Source organism: Phoxinus phoxinus (assembly GCF_949152265.1).
Source record: "Phoxinus phoxinus genome assembly, chromosome: 18".
Taxonomy (NCBI): domain Eukaryota; kingdom Metazoa; phylum Chordata; class Actinopteri; order Cypriniformes; family Leuciscidae; genus Phoxinus; species Phoxinus phoxinus.
Window position 1 is genome coordinate 10,934,820 of NC_136893.1, and position 20,471 is coordinate 10,955,290.

Sequence of the window (20,471 nt, forward strand, 5' to 3'; positions counted from 1 at the left end):
CTTCGGACGGTTAAACCGAATGACCTTTTGACACTTCAAAATCTTTAAAATACCTTTATATGTAGTAAAATATAATTAAAACTTTTTGGATTCAATAGAAGAGAACAAGTTGTACTACCTTACATACTTTGGATGTCATATCTTTGTTTTTTATTATAATTAAGGCCTTCGGACAAAAAAATGACCCGTCACGTCATTGAGCCATATACTTCCCCAAAAAAACAAAGAGTCTGCCATCATTTAAAAAAATGATGGAAATATGCAATAGAAATGAATGGTGGATGTCATTCTGCCTAACATCTCGTTTTGTGTTCCTGGTGAAGAAATTCATACAGGTTTGTTTGAAACAACATGAAGGTTTGTAAATAATGACAGATTGTTCATTTTTGGGTGAGGTATGCCTTTAATTTGTTGCTGATTAATAAAGCACATTTTTTAAAGGTTATAATTAATGCTTTACATATTTTACATAATTTAAAGGGATATATAAGACTCAAGTTTAAAATAATTTTAGAACATGAAGAAAAAAAGTATAAGTAATAACATTTTATTAATGGGTTAAAGCAATAAGATAGGCTATTAGAATAAAATAATAATATACAATATATATTTTCAAAAATAAACTCTGACTTAATTATAAATTGTATATGTTTAAATACATTCTTTAATGTTTTTCCAATTACTGACTGTCCTCCAATTATATTGCATCACCCCTGAATCTTATAAGATACCATCTCTCTCATATACCTTTCTTTTACATTCAGGTCTGGCACATCAAGGTGGGTAAATGATGACAGACTGTTCATTTTTGGTTAAACAATCAATTTAATTTGTTGCTGAAACACTGCATAAATAAAGCTTTTACTTTAGCAGTAAACAGATGAGCACAAGGAGGGATGAATGTCAATTCGTCCGCCACACTTTTTTTCAGGTTTTCATGAGACAATGTGAATAAATCTAGATTCAAATTCAAAGAGATAATATATTCCATGCGAGACCTGACGTTTTTTCTTGTAAGTGTAAGTGGCAATGTAAACATTATGAAGTGTTAACACTCTCATGTAATGCGAGTTTCCTTCATACTGGAAGCCAGAGCGCGCGCTCTTACAGAAATTTCAAAACAGACTCATAGAAATAATAACTTATGTTATGACATTCCAGGAAATCCTTATAGACAAGGGCATTGCTGTACATTTTTGACTGATGAAACGTGAAGACAATAAACACACGATTACGACAATATATGGTTTGTATGCTTTTTAAGCCATCTCTGGGAATTTTAATAACAATAATAATTCAGTACTAATAGCCACAGCCGTTATTACAGTATTGAAAGTATGTTCTGCCTTATTTTATGATAAATAAAAAAAGTACTTGACTTAATGCACACTTGTTTGTAATACATTAAACCAATTGAAATTGGAAATTAGGAAAACATAGGGAAAATATTTTGGAATACAAATGGTAAGTTATTGTTCAGCAGTGTATTTGATTTCTTAGCCAATTAAAAGCAATAAATGAAAGCTGTCAATTACTCGTTTTTAAAAAATGGAATGGGAAATGACGCCCCTGATGTGACCTGTCAAGTTGTCAGGGTCAATGACCCCTGAATGAACATAACAAATAATAGGTGATAACTGTCCCCAAGGTGCTTAATTTTAACAGATGCAGACAGTAAGACCTGCTGAAATCTCCTGAATGCACTATTCTCTGTGGCCTGCACCTGTCACACACATCTGTCTAACTGCATGGGATGACAGTGAGCAGGACGCTAGCAAACCAGCTAAAACTTTTTCCTAAACAGCATGGGACAGCCAGATTATGAGTATTATCAATAATTAAAACGTGACAAATTGTGCGTTTACTGTGCAGGTCCACGACCGAACAAGCAAAATATAAGTTGCTAACTGGAGAATTTTTTATCAACTACCTGATTTTGCTGGTCAGGTTGGTCCGAGGATGCCATCTTCTCAGAGCTACTAGCCAGGAAGCTAACGAAGCTAACGGTTCAACTGTGCTCCATTGCTTTAGTCTGGACCAATGCCGTTCTTCTCTCAATGGCTCTGGTCTGAACTAGGGATACGAAGTTCGAGTCTCACTGGTCAGTTCTTCTGAACAGTTCGTTTCAAAGAACCAGATCAAAGTGATGCTTAGGCTGGCTATTTTACTAAGAGTTCAGTCCGGTTTTGGAAATCGGTTCAATTGACTCATTATAAAGATTCTAATCAAAAGAACGATTCATTCACATCACATTACTATTCGATCAGCACATTTCAAAACACGGAAGCAGAAATATGTCAAACAGATGGTGAGGATATTAAGTGTTACGGGATTAATGAGTATTCAGAGTGTGGTACTGAAGATACTACATTATTAACTCTGAACTTTAACTATCATCATGGCAGAATTAAAAGTATGTAAAGTGTGTAACATTAGCCGACAGAAGTGTTATGGGCTGGCTGTGACCTCTCTGGATCAACTCAAATTAAAAGGTGGGTTTGAAAATAAATGAGTTCGCTTCACCCTGAATTCAGGTGGAAGTTTATATGCTTTCTTTTAAGTACGCCGTAAGAAACTTAGCATACATGCAGAAAACGTTTTAAGGTTTTCTTTGTGCACTGGAGAATCGATTTTTTTCTCTCTCCCATCCCTAAAAATATACAACTGAAACAAAAACAGGTGCTATGACATGCTATCTTGTTAGTAGTTTCGTCAAAAATTCCATTAAAATTAATGTTACATTACATACATTCTTTAATGTTTTTCCCATTATTGATTTCTCTCCAAGTTTTTTGCATCATCTCTTAATATGTTAAAGAGGTGTCAAGGCGTTTTTTTAACTCAATAATTGTGATATGTCTCCTGTTTTATTCCGTTTATACCCTTGACAATGTTTTTAATCAAGTTAACCCGAAGTTTCAAATGTTTATATATATATATAACCCAATTTATAATGCACCATGAAAATAGCCAAAGGCTGGCATGGCTTTAAAAAGCAAGCAAGCATGTATGCCAAACAAGTTTGCCATTACTCATTTATGTTGTATGAATTGACAGTTCATTCATCCTGTGCTCTATTTGTCACTTGACACATTCTCTTCATCTCTCACAGGGGGTGAGGCTCTAGGGTTTAGTCCCAGTGCATCAGTCTCAGTGGTGCTAGAAGAAGATGGGACCATCGTAGAAGACAAAGCTTACTTTCTGTGTCTGCCAGCAAATACAAAATTCATGCTGTTGCATGCAGATGAAATATGGATGCATACTCATCAAAGTGAGATATAGGCTATTCCAGGATATTTGTATTACTATTTGTTCAGCTCATCATCATTACTAATCTAAACTGATTATGATTTGTCTAGTTGATGGAGGCACAGCACAGCCTTGCAGAGAGTCTGCTAATGTGGAGATAGATGGAAAGGACGATGTTGATGGGTTTGAATCTTGGCGCAGTTTGGCAGAGCAGCTCAGACATGACTTGGCCAGTATTATCCTTATGTCCGAGGCAGATTTACAGGTCTGCTTGATTTTGGCTTTTTACTTTCCCACATACAGACCTCTGTCCTTTACATGTATGGTTATATTGTGTAAATAGACAATGGTTTTCAGAGAATAATTGTATACAAATGTGTTTCAGAGTTTGATTGAGGTGCCATGCTCAGATCTGGCTGCGGCATTGAACTTCTCACAGCAGAAAACCCAGGTCCTACAGGACACGCTGCAGAGAATGCTGGACCGCAGGGAAGAAGAGAGACAGTCCAAAGAGTTACTGAGGCTCTATTTGAAAGCCATGGAGCGAGAAGGCGCCTTGGACCCACAAGAAGAAAGTAGGAATATGTTTAAAGATGCCATATAATGATCATCAGATTTTCTTTTTGGGGTCTACTAGAATAGGTTTTCATGCTTAAATGTTCAAAAAAATTCACATATTTTACATTAGCCATTCTCAATGCGTAATCGTTCCATGCCGTGCTGATCCGGCCCAGCCGGTACAGATCTGATTTCATTTTGCACTGTGGGGCTGATAACAGCCGCTCTTGTAATATAAATGCGTCAGTCTTTGCCTTGGTAATGCAAGAGTTTACAGACGGTATAAGATGTAAGAAGCGACCACATTATGGATGATGATCGGATATTTATTTTAATTAAATGATTAACTTCTGGTAACTTCACTCAAATAGCACGCTTGGACAGCTACAGAGAAACTGGCTGCCAGGCAAGAGACCGATCCTGAGTGACAACGTCCCTACACGCATTTTACCAGCACGGTTCAGTGTGGTTAGCCAACCGCGTTTAATTAAAAGAACGTCTTGTAATAGTGCCACGCTGAACAAAGCTCAATGGGGAAATATAACAGGAACCGTTCCTTACTGTTCGGCTATTGTTGCAGCACCTCTCTTCCCAGTCTGTCAGTAACGCTCTGTTTAGTTCCTGTCTCTATGAAGCCCCTCCTTCCGAAAAGTGCAGTGTTCTCTCTGAATGGTCGACTGCTTCAATGGACGCGTGTTTCAGAAATGTCACACTCCTTACCATAACGCAAGTTTCAACACACTACTAACGCAACTCTACCAAGTCTCACCCCCTTTTTTATGTATGCCTTGGGCGGAAATTATTTAAATGAGTAATGTTGTGATGTGTACGTTCTTGGAAGAAAACTCAAGACTACAATGGAGGCGTTTCAGGAAGTTCAGAAACAGTGCGCACAGATATAGAGAATAACTCCCTATGGAGTAGACTTTGTGCTTTGTAACTTTGCAGACATTTTTCATGCTCAAACAGCAACAGTACACACTAAAGAAAGTAGAAAATGTAAAATAAAAAATAGGTCCTCTTTAAAGCAAATATTATAGATACCAGCAATATATGAAAGATCCCCAAGTAAACTGTGACATCATGTTATTTACTGTGTTGCTTTGACTCTGTTGCCACTAGATGGTGTCGCGGAGCTATTTCTAAATATTGTACCAGTTCATACAAGTTCATTTCATCATTACTTGGTGGAATGAAGAAAAGTAGCAGCTTGGATGATCAACAGCTTATCTGTTTTTGTGACAGCCCTAATCTTTCCATTGCTTTCGGGATGTTAACCACTGTCATTGCTGCAGGCGCTGAACTAGATGAGACAGATGGGGTGCAGGTGGAGGCCGCAGCAGGGTTCAACTCCACAACGCTAATGGTTCTGAAGGACAAAAAATACCCAGAGACCAGACTGTCCAATGAGGAGCTACAGGTATGATATCCAACCACAACAGTGTTGTAAGATCTCCCACAATTTCATAAAGTCTGCATGAAACAGAAGTTGTGATTAGTCTTTTCTTCCCTATTGTGACATATCTGAGTGAAACGGGAATTGATTGGTTTGCTATTGCTGTGATGTCATGTGAGTGACAGGTTGTCCCACCTCACACCAGAAAAAGAGATGTTTCTGCAAGAGGAAGGGGAATTATGATTAAGATTATGAGGGTTCATTAATTAAAAAAGACAAACCAATTAGAATAAATACTCCAATATTCCATAAAAAATAAGAATTGTCCGTTTTGATTTCATGGTGATTTTAAGCAAAAAAGTAAACATTTATAATTTTTTATACACTAGAGAGTGAAAGACATGAACACCGTTCACAACACATTCGACTTCTATAATCTGACATATTTTAGAGTGTAACAGGATATTCAACTGAAATGAAATTGAAGGCAGGACTTGATTTTTATCAATTGGGAATTGATTGAATTGTGAAAAGTAGGCTTTACATACCTTAGGGTCAATTTTGATGTCATGTTGTAAATAGAAGTGTACTTTCATTTCATTCATATATCAGTAGGGGACACTCACTCTTTTCAGTGGTATGAATGAACGCAAGCCACAGGAGCATATCTGCAAACAGTTTAATAAAAAAAAAAGTGTTTTTGAAAAAGAGAAATACCTATTAATGAATTCATATTAATAAAAAATAAAAAATAATATTATGCTTTTGTGTGTTTGGTAAATGAAGATGACAAATGTAGTATTATGGTCTCATAATATGGATGTATTTGTTTATGCAGATGGTGGTAAGGCAGGGAGTGGAGGTCATGATGGAGGTGTTGGGTTGGGACATTGAAAGGACATCAGCGCTGGTCCAGGCATGTGAAAGTGAGCTCAATAAACGCCTAAAGCGAGTTCAAGCCCTGCAATCCATCAGCGCTCAAAACCAGTCCACTTCACAACCACAAGCTGAGAGAGAGACCCGAGCTAAACGCAGCAGAAAACACACGCACTGACAATATACAACACATTTATTCTATGATCTTGGACTACTTCATTACATTTCATGTAAAAAAAAAAAATCTTTATTTTGATACTATCAACATAATATTTTGATAATAGTATATTGTATGGAAATGTCATAGTCACTGTTTTTTGTTTTTGTTTTTTTACAACATTATATTGCATTATATTGTTTTATTTAGTCAGTAATCCCCATAAGTATTCTTTTTTAAAGCTATGTTTCTTGTACATTAGCTTTGAGTAATTTAAGCCACCACCAGTCATTTAGGAGGTTGTTTGGTTATAACAATCCTATATTATGTGATTTTTAAGTTAATTGGTGAAAAAAAAAAAATTAAGGAAGTATACAATTTATTGAAAATCTAATGTTAATAATTATTTCAAAAAGTAAAATTCATTATTGATTGTTCCAAATACAACATGTCCAATCATAATTTCATCACCTGTAATACATGCTGGCAGACATGGCATTTTAATACCTAATAGAAACATTTAATGCTGCTCTATGATATTGCTCAGTGAAGGAATATATTACAGTGGTATTGCAAGGTTCACTAAATGTGTCACATTGGAAATGTTAGCAATTAAGCCCATGGGGTGCATATTTTGTTGTGATACTGTTCACAACACTACTTGAAACGTCAAATGATGTCAAATATTCTTATTAGACTTCTAAAAATATTTTGACATTTAGTTTTGGGCATGAATATAAATTGTATTACCGAGTTCCATAATGATAAAAAAAAAAATGTTTCAGCTTGTATGAGAGCATTGAGAATGGTAATGCATGTAGATAAAATTTCCATTTGATAAACTAATGAAGAGACCTGATAGTCTGTTCCTATTCACCAAGAATGTCTTGTTAAAAGCATCTTTTTCCGTGCGGATGTAGTCCTACCTTGCGTTGTAATGAGCATATGTAAGCTTTGATTGGTGTTGGGCGGGGTTGTGAAGCCAGTCGGACAGTCTTGTGCTGCTTTGTGGCTGTGATGTTGTACTTTTGATTTGAATTTTTGAATTCTGGCCATTGTTAGACTAGTGATCAGAATATCAATTCAACAGAGATATAGAGATGTTCCTGAGAAATTCATTAGACTGGTATGTATGCAGACACCAAGTGAACTGTTCTAGTATTGGGTTCTAGTCTACTGTTCTAGTCTTGAAACCCTTAATAGATTATTTACTCCGTAATCAGAATAAAGACAAGATTGTTGCAAAGTCATGTCTTTATTCTGATCATTTTTGCCTTATATTTTTGACAAGCTTCCTATTTGTGTGGTAATTATAATGGTAAGTCTTCATCTGTTGGTCTTTATAATGTGCATATGACGTATAGAAAATAAGCAGCCAGATGAAATGCTCTTTTTAAGGAAGCTTTTTATCAGCTGCCTCCGATTGTTGGTATAATGTCAGTGTGCCGGATCAATGCGTGACACTGCGCCCACCCTGCCCTCACATCACTGAACACTGACCACCTGAAGCAAGCAAATCAACTGTGAATTATGTACTATCTACCAGACAAGCGTGACCACCGCTTCAACTGGGGTCTATTGTTGCATGATGGATTGGCTGTGTCATGCAGGGCACAACCACAGTGCATTGATCATTCACTGAATCCTGCTAGCATACTGAGATTAACAGGCTGAATAATATGTTGAGTCTAGAAAAAGCAAGATATCAAATGAGACTACAGTACAGAATGAGTTGAAGTAATATATCTCCTATAAAGCCTACTGTATCATATTTGATACATGAATCACTTAGGAGTATTTCATGATTTTTATAAACATAATAATAACTTTATTATTCTTAAACATAAGAATACATTTCAATTTACATTTAATCATTTAGCAGACACTTTTATCCAAAGAGACTTACAAATGAGGAGAATAATAGAAGCAATCAAACCAACAATAGGCCTATGTAGCCTAAGTGTTGTGACTAGTCCCAGTTAGTCTAGCATAATACATGTAGCCAGTTTTTTTTTAAATGCATATAGAATAGTAAGTGTTATATTTTAAGATGATACATGCATATTTGAACATCTCGCAATCATCGTTGTATTGCATTTCATTGCACGTTTTGCCCCCACAATTAAAACTAGAGCTTTGCTTTTATAAGTAGCCTAGCTTAGTCTGTTAAAAATATCATTGATTTACACTTCAAACTATCAAAATTCCGTCTTAATTTTTGTCTATATAAATAATATCGGCAACAAATGGCATATTTCTGCTCAGTTTGGACCTCTGAATAAAACTGACAGGCCTACGTGCTTTTTTCCTCCTCGAGTGTGAGGTGAGATCTATATTCATAGTAAGCGTGACGCAGATAATCACCGTGCTACAATTCAGAACAACTGCACGTTGCCTTTCTTTATTGAATAGCTCACATTTTAAACACAATATTTCAAGTAATTTTTAAACGAAAATAGTTCCATATTAGGTCAAATGAATCAATGGAACCCCGATCGTCCACTGTGTTTCAGTTTTAAGTGAATCAGAGTTTGTGAACGAATCTTTGGAGTGAATGATTTAATCAATGACTCTTAAAGACCGTGACTTGTTTTGTTATTGAATTATTGAATAAATAAATGACTCACTCATTGTCGCCACCTACTGATATTTTCTGCTCAGCTAAATACATTATAGCTCACAGCTCAAGTGATGCCATCTGAGGTAGGCTATCGTTCATGTCTGTATAGCACAAAGTTACTGGGTTAAGAGTTATCCCAAGCAATAGGCTATAGTGATGCTTGTCTTACTATTGTTTTGGTTTAGTTATGAATGTATTTAAATGGTAAATGTTGGTATGATATGTTGCTTCAAATGCAGTAAACTTTCAGTTGCTCATACCTTGAGTTCTTGCGATAGGACACAGGTTGAAGTAGCCTAGGCTTGAGAATGATTAAAACTCCACAGGGCTAAAATAGCACTGGAGAGGTAATTACACAGGGCTGGAGAGACCATACGGTCCCGGCTGCTGATAGAAGACAACAAGAGATGAGATGCATAATGCATAAGAACTTAATGACTGTAAATCATGATGCCTGAGCTGAGCTTACTTGACTTTTAAACAAACACCTCTGCATTGACACCAATGGCTTTATGAAAATGAAACAAGTAACTCTAAGTTATGCCATTTTCAATTTTCGACTAAAGGAACTAATGATTAATCATCGTAAAAATAATTCACATAGCACACCCTCTTTTGTCTTTTGCTTTCAGGAAACTGCCACAACATAATGATATGAATATGAATTTTATTAAACTGTATTTTACTAAGCAAATTCATTGACATCTTTCTGCTAGAAATTATAGTCCCTGGCATGTGACCAAGTGTTTGATAGTATGCATTTAGTTTTTTATATATTTATATTTGAAGTGTATATTTTATTTGTTTGGTACCCCAAAAGCAAATAAGCGAATACAAAATGTCAGTTTAGTTTAGTTTATTCATTTAGCACTTTCAGTGCTGACCAAAGTGCTGTACAAAACCAAGATGAATAAAATAATAACAGAAAAAATAAGCGAATGACTGATGATAATTTGCCCAATGATAAATCCATATCAAATCAAAGTCAAACATTTTGAACACTTTAACTGTTTCAACTGTTTTTTGACATGATTTCTTCAATCCACGGAAGGTAATTGCTCACTTTGGTATAAACCCCATAATACCCAGCCTGGGCGCAGCCGTGACCCCATGACACAATACCGCCTATGAACCAGCTTTTACTCTGACTGTCCAAAAACGCATAGGGCCCTCCACTGTCCCCCTGGCAGGAATCTTTTCCCCCCTGAGCAAACCCAGCACATATCATGTTCTCTGTCACTACTAGTTTCCCTTTATCCATCACTGTGGAGTCATATTTAGCCTTACAGTCCTCAAAATCAGTGACGGGTAAATGTACGTACTGGAGATTATTGGAAAATAATGCAGGTCTGTTTGTATTCCACACACCCCACCCAGACACCTTCCCGATGTCATTAACCTTCAAAACAAACCGCTCTTCCCTTCCGGGCAAACACACAGGCATGACGGCTTTACTGACAGGTACTTTATACTCCAGTTTAATCAGAGCAATGTCATGGTTGAAGTTAACGTTATCGTGATGGTACTGAGGGTGAATGAAGATTTTCTGTGGAATGCCGACTACCGCCTCATTGTCCTCCCGTTTGACTGTGCCCATCTTCAGCTGCAGCTGGGAAGTGTCCGTATAGCTTTTCAGGACGTGAGCAGCAGTGAGGACCCAGTTGTCTGACACGAGAGAAGCGCCACCGATGAACCTGGGACCCATCCGTATCAAGACCTGCCAGGGAATCTCGTTCTTTTCTGCATTCTCCCCGCCAATCACCTTGGATAGCTGTTTCTCAGGCTGTCCACAAACTTTCAGGAATGGCAGACATCAGATTAGTGTTTAGACAATGTGACACTGATATAAACTACCAAAACAAATTTTTTTTCTCAATTTTCCTACAAACCAGTGGTTCTCAACTTTTTTTGACACCAAACATTTTCAAAGGTCCCATGATTTTTCCAGTTGTTCATTATTTTCTGGATATGGATTAAGGATGTTTTAAAAGTAATTTTTTTACTCAAATTTTGAACGTTTGACACATCTAAAAAACAATGTTCTAGAAAAATATTCATTCTAAAAATGCTCGTGAATTTCCAGGCTTAGAAACAAACAAAAAACATCCGAGATCATGCAGCAGAAACATCAGAACATCGTTTAGATTACAGGATTACATTTTAGATTAAATGCAGATTAAATTTAGATTACATTTATGCACACTCTTAGGACCCATCAACTGTTTGGTTTCCCATATTCTTCAAAATATCTTCTTTTGTGTTCAATTCATACAAGTTTGAGTGTGAGTAAATGACAGAATTTTCATTTTTGGGTTAACTATCCCTTTAAAAACGTAAAATTTAGTTAAGAAATTCAAATGTAGGCACAGTTTATATTTGTCTAAAACTAATTTGAGCATTTAAGATGTTTGGATAGGAAGGTTTTGAGATCCTGAAAAACAAATTCACTCAAACGTGTCCAAACTTTTGATGGTAATGTACAGTATATTAAAACAAACCATTTGCATTAAACTAATACTCACTGGGTGAACATATCTGGAGTATTTCCCCCCCCAGGGCATCTCTCCAGAAGCCGTCATCTGCACAGGTATAGACTCCTAATTTCAGAGAGAGATTGCTGTAAACCTCCAGTGATGATTGATTTGTAGTACAGTGTCTTGCTATCCTGTGGCATGCACCTTACCATTTGTTCCAGCCTCAATTGTGTAGAATTCATCACAGGAATACTTGATCACAGATTTATATGTGGTCTTGGTGAATTTCACACTTGCATTATGCACTTGTACAGGCTCTCCACAATCAACAACTGCAGAAGAAAGGCATTTAACTGACACAGTTTATAGACACAAAGAATGACAGTGTTGCCAAAACCTAAGCATATCCATTTTATGTTTATTTAGTTTAATAAATGTCATATAAATATCTGGCTCAAAATCTGGTCATTTTTTATTGAGTCTGCTTTTTTCTTCATTGTATTATTTTTTCTTGTCTTTATATTCTTTGTGTTTGTTATTTCGGCACATTGTATAATCAGTCCTACAGTTGTTTTTGCATACATTTGTTATCTTTTATAAATAATTTAATAAGCAATGATTCATTTTTTACAAAAAAAAATAATTTCTTAATCAGTATTTTAGTTTTGTTTCCTAATAAAAGTGTTGAGATTACTAACAATAACATACATTTACTTGAGAAGCAAAAAAAGAAAAGAAAAAAGAATGTTAAATTAATCCACATCTCAAAAAAAATCTTTGCCAATCGATAATAGATTGAATAATAGAGAAAATAGATTTTTCTGAAAACAAGTCAAATAATTTTACTTCTGAATTAGTTTTTTAATTTACTTGCATGTTTAGATTTTTCATGCAAAAAATGAAGAAAATTATTGTTTGTAGTTTTAATCATTAATTTTACCAAGTACATATTATCATCCCGTTTTTCATTGTCTTTTTTCATGATAAAACGCATATCTGAAATGTGCTTTTGTTATGTGTCATCACGATTTCATCAGAAGTTCACAGTGAGCATTTCACCCACTTCAGCTTGAAATAACACCTTAGGTTTTCAAACGTACCTCCTCTTTGTTGCAGTAAACCCCCATTGACGATTATACACACTTCATGCTTATCTGGGATTCTTGAGCAACTTACTGATGCAGTCAGGCAGCGGTCCATTCCAAAATCCACCCTTCAGGCATGTGGCTTGATAAAAGGGCAAAGCTTCCTCCCCCTTAAGATGCAAAAAGTCACTTTTAACTCTCTATATAGCATACCAAGCTCTTTTTCTTAAATCTTAGAGAAAGTAAAATGGTTACCAGAATTAAATCATAGCCCAGATGACATGTGACATTGAAGGTGTCTGTCATGATGTACTGAGACTGCTGGGGCTGGATATGTCCGTGTCGAGGAGTCACGGGGTTTGGGCATGTCTGGGCTGTGAGAGAAGGGAACGGTAATGAAAACACACATTCTGGAAACCAGGCCATTAACTTGTCATTTAAATGCGTATGTGATTCTTAATGCATCATGTCCAAAATGTCTGGAGAAGCCATCAGATCTGAAACTCTGCTTCAAAACATAATTTTTTTTGGTAGATTGCACACCATTCATCATTTTCTTGAAATGTGCTTGAGAGAGAATCCACACGAAACAAATGTAAGGCAAACACCATATTAATCATTATTATAACACACATTCTGGAACACCTGATTCCGATTGTTCAATCATACTATTCAGTGGTCAGCCCTTTCCTAATAGAGTGCAACACAGTGTCAGCGAAGTATTTTTCCCGTAGGGATTTTAAAAGGTCTTTGTTTAAGAGTTATAAGTCTTGAAGCAAACCAAGCAGCTACAAGATAATCACATTACAACTTAAATTTGAACAAAAAATGTAAATGTTTGACTTTGAATATTTGAAATTCGGACAAAAAGACAAAAGTACAGGACTGTATGGGTAGGAGATTTGTTCCAGAAATATTTTTTGCTACTGGTTGAAAGTCTCTTCACATCCTGATATCAATCACTAAGTGGTCTAAGTGTATTTATATGTATATATTATTGAATGTGGACCAAAAGATTTTTGTCCAATCATTGAATTCGGTCCGTATGCAAAGATACAATGCCTACCTGCTTGTCATTGTATGTATTTTTATACCTCGGCAATTAACACTAAAAAAAACGGAGATGAAACTGCAGCAGTCAGGTGGTACAGGTCAGTGCTCTTTAAGTTGATTTTCATTATTATTGTAATGTTACGTGCTTAGTTTTTGTTTGCCTGTGTTTTGGAGGAGTGGCTTTGGAGACGCTCTGAAGGGAGGGTGGGATCTTATGCTTTCAAAGCTAGCTCGCTATTGCTAGCCTCTCTGAAAATGACCTATCTTAACTCTAACACCTTTGATAGAGAAAATAACTAGGGGAGGGCGGTGCACAACCTAACGCGGGGTTAAATGTAACACGGACCTTTTACATAGTTATTTAGGGTCAAGCAGGTTGTGTTTCTGCTTATTTTCTCTCGCTGTCAGAAGATGGTCTGCCGCTGATTTGTGGAAAGTTTTGATAAGATTTCGTGAAGATACTGAACAAAGAGTGTTTTGACATCATGCAAGTAAATTTTTTCATCATACGTTTTTTTCGGTTTCTTAGTTGGGTGTGTACGTCACCAAATCTAACTTTATATTACATTAATCACTATTGTTGGCTAAAACATAGCACCATTTTTGAAACATATCAGCAACTCCAACTGTTAGCTAGGCTTAAAATATTTTTTGCACAGCGGGGTTAGTTGTAGCACAAAGCCGCCAAGTGAACAACAATAATGAAGTGAAAAAAGGAAGCCATACATACACCTTTTCAGGTTTGAGTATTTAATATATTTATTTTGCCACATTTAATTTTGTTGGACTTTCACAAACAATGTTGGAATTTAAATGTCAAAGTATGATTTTTTCACATTTGTTAACTATGCATTGATCACTTGTTTATTTATTTACTAAAAATAAATGTAGCGGGCAATATTTTTTAGTGGACGTTTTAAGATAATATACAGGTAAGATTTTAAAATAATTTCAACACAAATCAATATTTTATCAGGTTTTTGATATGTTTCATTGTATTTTAAGTTCTGTGCCTGTTTGCCATTTCCCTTCGTTTGTGCCCTTCGTTTACACACAAATGGAGAATTCGCCTCTGAAAACGATTCTTTTTAAAAACTCCGGCCAGAGTGGAGATTTTGGAAAACTTTGTTTGCAGGTTTGCATGTAAACTGAGAAAAACTGAGTTTTAGGCAGCCCACGTCACAGTATGTGACTATATTCGGGATTCTGATTGTCTTGAGCTTCTCGTTACACTGCCACCTACAGGTTTGGCGTGCTCTTGACGGCATATACACGGGTTCGTGTAACTGTAAACGAACACTTTTCTGAAAACTGACAGGTGTGTAAATAGCCGGCCACGTGTAAACGTAGCCCTAGTGTGTGGCAGTTTGTTCCCTTGATTGTATATCCCATTCACCTGTTGCCCATTAATTAGCTCTTTTGCTTCTCTGTGTATTAGTCATGTCTTCCTTCAGTTCATAGTTCGGTGTCATTAATGTTAAGGTGCGTTATGTCTCCTTCCCTGAGTTCTCTTGTGAGATATTTGGATTAAAGAATACTTTGTTTGAATCTTCGTGTGCTTCCTGTTAGCAGCACCCGTGACACGCATATTTATCTATTGGATGAGCATTCATTTAATATGCAAGATTATGCACAGTTAGCTGCTCATAATCACAAAACAAACTGAGGTTGGGTATACATTATGCTTTACTTACCATAAAGGTACAGAAAAGAGGGTTGTAAACTACCTGTGCTGGTATACTTGATCTTCCAGCCTTTGTTTTTCCCAGAACCGTCTGAGCGGAAGGTCACATGCACTTTGTGAGTTCCTGTCTCTATTTTTCTTGGTGGGGTCCTGCCACAAAATGGGCCGTACTCCCTTCCACCTGCAGTGATCTGAAACAAAACAGTTTGACTTGTCAGTGAATACAAATTGGCAACAGATAAACAAGCCTCTTGGGAGGTGGGAGGGTGAGGAGACATAATAGGTGGTTGTGGAGGGCATGAGAGAGCATACATTATGTATTCAACAGCCTTCAGGTCAGTGATTAGTGGAGTAGTCTGACACTTAACACCAGTGCTAAGGGGACCGTTTTGGTTTTTAGAGGCAGTGACAGTGGCGCCACCAGGGGGTGGCCAGGGGTGGCCGTGGCCACCCTTGGCCGACTCCTGGCCACCCCACTGGCCACCCCACTGGCCAGTATAAATTTTAGTAGCATCACTTATGCATTTCATCCCTAATGCACAGCCAGGCAGGCAAGCCGCTCTAGACCTTCGATCGCACACAGTAGCCCGCCCCGCCCCCGCCCCTCCGTACATGCCGCTGTTGCGCGCTCAGACAGCAACAGCTCAGCGCGTGCCCGTCGGTCAACAAGTAAGTAAGAAAGAACAAAAGAAACAACTGGTAGTAAAAGAAGACTACCAGTAAGTAAATAAGTAAAAAATATTCTTTAGTAAAAGAAGACGGGGAATTATGTGTCGTGACGTGCTTTTTAAGTGCCAAATGGTTACAGTATACTGTTACAACAGCTTTTTGATGCGTCTTTGACACGTTTTGACAAAAGTTACCTAGCTAACGTCGTTAGCTGGTGCATGTATATGTGTAACGGAGTTTAAATAATGCTGTTAAATTCATGCATTAATTGGGAAAACTCGACATTGGCTGTTGCATCACTCGCATTTGTGTGCGTGTTATTGCGGGCGGAGCTACGTCACCACCAGCAGAGTCACACATCTCTCGCTGCTGGTAAGTCGCATCAGTAAGAGCTGCGTCATAAAAACAGAGTTTAGATTGTTTTCAAGTGTAAGGTTGGACTTTGTAAACTACACACAAGTTTACTTTATGTGTCTGTTAGTTCCTAGTTCTGTCAGTCGAGTCATATGTGTTATTTGCAATGATGAAATGGAGTGTGTGTATGTATTAACCTGCTTGTGAACTGGTTATTTCATTTAAGAAATTCATGCAACGTGATGCACGGTCCGTTAAATATAACACAATAAACCAAAGTATATCAGTAGGAGTTTCCTTAAGTCTTTCTGATAGTTTTCTTCAGGCCGGTTTACTACAACAGTAGAATAAAATTCTGAAATTATGGTTTATTGTTTTGGTGTGCCACCCCAAGATTTTAAGTGGCCCCATCTGGCCACCCCTATGAAAAATTTCTGGAGGCGCCACTGGGCAGTGAGGGTGGAAACAGCTAAACTCAAAATTACAAATTTGCTCGGCATAACAAGATGGTTAAACCCATAAAAAGGGAATTGGATTCCAGTCATTAAAATCGAATGAGGTTTGATGCAGAGTATAAAATCAGTGCTGAAAAGTAAACACTCTTAAACACTTATCAAGCAAATCAAGCATATGGAGAGCCAATCTTCTCTGAGTAAATCACTCTAAAATCAATATTTTCTGACACTCAACAAGGGCAATAGAAAGCATAAGTCTCTCTTCAAACAGTATTTGTACTGTAAATAATCTTCCTTAAGCTTAAACTGAGTCTTCAATATAAAGTGCAGCATTATGTCATTTTTGTGGGGATTCTATTAACCATATAAAATATTTTATTACATTTAGTACACTGTACACATTAATGAAGGAATTGTCTTATAGTTATTCTACATTTGTAGTTATTCGGAACTTTAACCATTGTATTATGTTAAAAATGTGGGTACGATTTTAATGGTTGGGGCCAAATTGACCGTAACTGGATTCGATACAACTCACCAAACCAAAAATCTATGAGAAAAATAAATCATGTAAAAACAGCAAATCTTTAGCATTAATACTTCTCACACATTGCAAAAAAGCATGAGAATTTTTTTTTTCTTTCTGTATTTAACAACCAATTAATTTTTTTTTTTTTTGAAATCGAATAAACTAAATTATTAGGAGTATTTTTTATCAGGTAGAGGTATAGACTCCCAAAGGATCAATTAGGACCCCATTAAAGTGACTGAGATGTGTCCATTCACATGCTGTTATGGCTGGTGTTTTAGGTTTGAACTACCATCCTGCTGTCAGAACTAGCTGAGAATAGAAATAACCAACCTTAAGGATGTCATAAGGGCAGTGTATTTCAGGATGAGTCTCCACATCAAACACGTCTTGGAATTCCAGGGTCACTTGGAAGCCCTCCATCAAACTGATGGTGTAATCACAATGGCTCATCTTGGGATAAACACCTGGGTACTCTGGACTGCTCAGTTCTCCTGACCTCTCCTGAAACACCTGCCCACTACACTCAGCTACATTGGGAAAAAGCATTTTCACACCCACTGGAAATTGTCAAAACCACACACACACATACATTAAACAGACAGCTATCTATGCCGCATTTAACACTGAGGGCCGCAGGAGATTGCAACATTGATTTGGGATGCTCAGAAGCAAATCAACCTTTCCACCTGTAAAATGGCCAGAGAAAGTGCTTTCTGTCACTGCATCTAGAGGGACATTTATGAAGAGTTACAAACATTACGTACATGAAAATTAGATACTTTAGCAAATGCAAACTCTTTACAGCAAAATGGTTATGAGATAGAAACAGTCACGTTTTTTAGGTAGTAAATTTGCTATTATTTTTTGCATTTGAATGAGATTATAAATGAGAGATAAGTGAACACCTTTACTCAAACCTAAACCACTTTAGATGCAAAAACCACTGGTTGCCCCAGATAGTTGTTGTTTATATTCCCTGGATGCTATTACCAACTAAAATGTGTATCATCAGAAAGATTTAGGCTTTGGTTTAGATTTTTAAGCTTTGATATTTGACCACTATTTATGATTTAAAATGATAGTAATGACAGTAATTCATTTTATTTAATTTTTTTTGTCAAAAGTGCAAAATCAACATGCAAAATCAATCAGTAGATACTGATACTTCGAATAGAATAAAAAGACAAATACGTATTCAAAAGCATCATCAACATCATGTTGTTCCAAACCTATTTGTCTTTCAGAAAACACAAAAGATGAAAATCTGAACATTTTCTTTGTTTGCTATTTTCCAGGCCATTAAAATAAATGGGGACTAGAGCTTTTAAGCTTTATGATGAAAACAAGTTTTATTGTACTTTTGCATCCTTCGTGAAGCTTGAAAGCTTAAAAATAATACTTCATCATAAAAGCATAATTTACTGAATCTATAAAAGTCAAATTTACTGAAAACCTTCACACGCATTCTAGGCAAATTCATGAAAATAAGTAGTGAAGGCTGATTTATAAACAAATCAATCTCTTGAGTCAATTCTTTTCATTCATTTACTCACGAATTAACTAATTGACTATTACTTATTATTGACTAATAATTGAGTATTACTTACTTACTGGATGGAAAGATTGACTTAAATTTCTCACAAAAAGAAATCAAATGGCTTGAGAAGACTTTGAATATATAGCAGCACAGAAGTGCACATTTAGAAATTCCCATTTTGTGTTCCACCGAAGAAAAAGTCATAAAGGTTTCGAACATTGAGGGTGAATAAATGGTGACAGAAATTTTATTTTTGGCGATACTATTAATTTAATAAATAAACCCCAACAAGTGCAGATGCTACAAATAATTGCTATAAATGAAGAATCTCAGGGTGAAGGTCTACTAATTCATATGATTAAATGATTCAGACACAAGTCATTGTTTCTGTGTGATATGATGTGATGTCTCTATCTTCCCCATTAGCAAAGAAAAACAATTAAGAGGCATGTCTGGCCTGGTAATTGTGATTAATTACCCATCATTAGCACAGTATTACAGCTAGAAAAAGGTATCAATTTTCAACTGATCTCTATAACGCCGTTCCCTCAGGAACCAATGGTAATTAACCTGGATTCGCTTAGAGTGACAGAGATCAACTGCTTTATACAGGCACACTAGTGAATCATCAGTCTGTTGCGGAAGCGTGCTTCAGGCTAAAGCCAGTTAGCGCTGTCCAGAACCGCAGTGAACATTAGCACTTTAAATGAGAGGAGTTTTTGGAGCTAATCCATTTCTCTGCCAGAAGTTTTCACAACCTGAAGGTCGAAAATGTAAATATGCCAATTCGAAATCCCACACATTCCTCGCTTATATCGAAAAAACGCTATGCAGTTAGTTGCGGCAACTCTATCAATGATATAACAGACCCCTATTTGGTGACTCTATTTCCTGCTGGATTATAGGCCATGCTAGCTCAATCAGGAGCTGTTGACAGGACTGATGGATAGTGTGTGGTGAGCTGTGGCTGTCCAGCCTGCTGCTGTGACCGCTGTTTCAATAGGTCTGTGATGTACAAGAGTCACTACCGGAGCATCAATCAGTACCGAGCTCTATGACAATATGTCCTAACATATAAAGATTTATTCAGGACTTACACAGCTAAAAGTTGGGGTTCTTCTGATTAAACATGTTTATCTTAGATTACAGGCAAAGAGGCTGTTTGTGGTTAATGGTCAAACTGATAATCACACTTATTTTGCTCCAAAGTTTTTTCTCAAAGATTATACTCATTTGAAAATATATATATATGATTTTATAAAATTTTATATAATTATATAACCAAACATGTGCATGGTTGCCAGATTGAGAAGATGTAGGAAAGATAATAGAGGCTTGTTACCAATGCAAGATATCGTAAATGTCTAAAATAAAAATAAAAACGTTTTCAGGACAAATAATCATCGGGGCAAATATCGCAATGATTATATTTAATTAATCGAGAGCAGCAGAAATCGTTCTAAATTAATTGTGCATCCAGCATGGAAAATGGCTTGTTTGGATATTGCGGGATCTGTGATGTCACGAGGGCAAATATATTTGCATATGCTTGCCTCCAGAGCAAGACACCCATGAATAGTAATAGGGGTGAGCAGGGCACAACCTAACACGGGGCTAGTTGTAACACACTTAAATACTTCCACACATGACGAAACTTAGTGTATTGACTAGTTGCCATATCAACACTATGTAGAGAGAAAAAATGCGCCAAAATTATGCAATCTTTGGAAGATATCACAGAACATTTATTTAACCTTAGCAAAAGTAAATTT

At 36.5% G+C, this 20,471-nt stretch overlaps 3 protein-coding genes across 3 annotated transcripts in view; 1 reads left to right on the forward strand and 2 right to left on the reverse strand.

Moving 5' to 3' along the window:
• Positions 1-2,310, reverse strand: part of pex14 (peroxisomal biogenesis factor 14) — a 69,108-nt gene extending 66,798 nt beyond the window's left edge. Inside the window, exon 1 of the mRNA XM_079587727.1 lies at positions 1,931-2,310. Within this exon, the coding sequence (XP_079443853.1) occupies positions 1,931-1,966 (36 nt within the window). The 5' untranslated portion in view covers positions 1,967-2,310. The remainder of the gene's footprint in view (positions 1-1,930) is intronic.
• Positions 2,271-7,172, forward strand: dffa (DNA fragmentation factor, alpha polypeptide). Its single transcript, XM_079587729.1, has 6 exons — positions 2,271-2,492; positions 3,113-3,271; positions 3,360-3,514; positions 3,635-3,824; positions 5,103-5,227; positions 6,042-7,172. Exons 1-6 carry the CDS (start codon positions 2,399-2,401, stop codon positions 6,255-6,257), a joined length of 939 nt encoding a protein of 312 aa, XP_079443855.1. The 5' UTR covers positions 2,271-2,398; the 3' UTR covers positions 6,258-7,172.
• Positions 7,173-9,697: 2,525 nt separating this feature from the next.
• The window catches only part of masp2 (MBL associated serine protease 2), a 29,107-nt gene continuing 18,333 nt past the window's right edge, over positions 9,698-20,471 (reverse strand). The window contains exons 7-13 of the mRNA XM_079587721.1: positions 17,493-17,689; positions 15,196-15,343; positions 12,671-12,789; positions 12,507-12,585; positions 11,540-11,662; positions 11,379-11,453; positions 9,698-10,650 (exon numbers count right to left, since the gene is read on the reverse strand). Of these exons, the coding sequence (XP_079443847.1) occupies positions 9,869-10,650; positions 11,379-11,453; positions 11,540-11,662; positions 12,507-12,585; positions 12,671-12,789; positions 15,196-15,343; positions 17,493-17,689 (1,523 nt within the window). The 3' untranslated portion in view covers positions 9,698-9,868. The remainder of the gene's footprint in view (positions 10,651-11,378; positions 11,454-11,539; positions 11,663-12,506; positions 12,586-12,670; positions 12,790-15,195; positions 15,344-17,492; positions 17,690-20,471) is intronic.

Coding starts and splice junctions, on each gene's coding strand:
- dffa (XM_079587729.1), top strand. CDS start 2,399: ATGGCAGAATTAAAAGTATGTAAAGTGTGTAACATTAGCCGACAGAAG. Junction 3,825..5,102: donor CTTGGACCCACAAGAAGAAA/GTAGGAATATGT, acceptor TCATTGCTGCAG/GCGCTGAACTAGATGAGACA. Junction 5,228..6,041: donor TGTCCAATGAGGAGCTACAG/GTATGATATCCA, acceptor TTGTTTATGCAG/ATGGTGGTAAGGCAGGGAGT.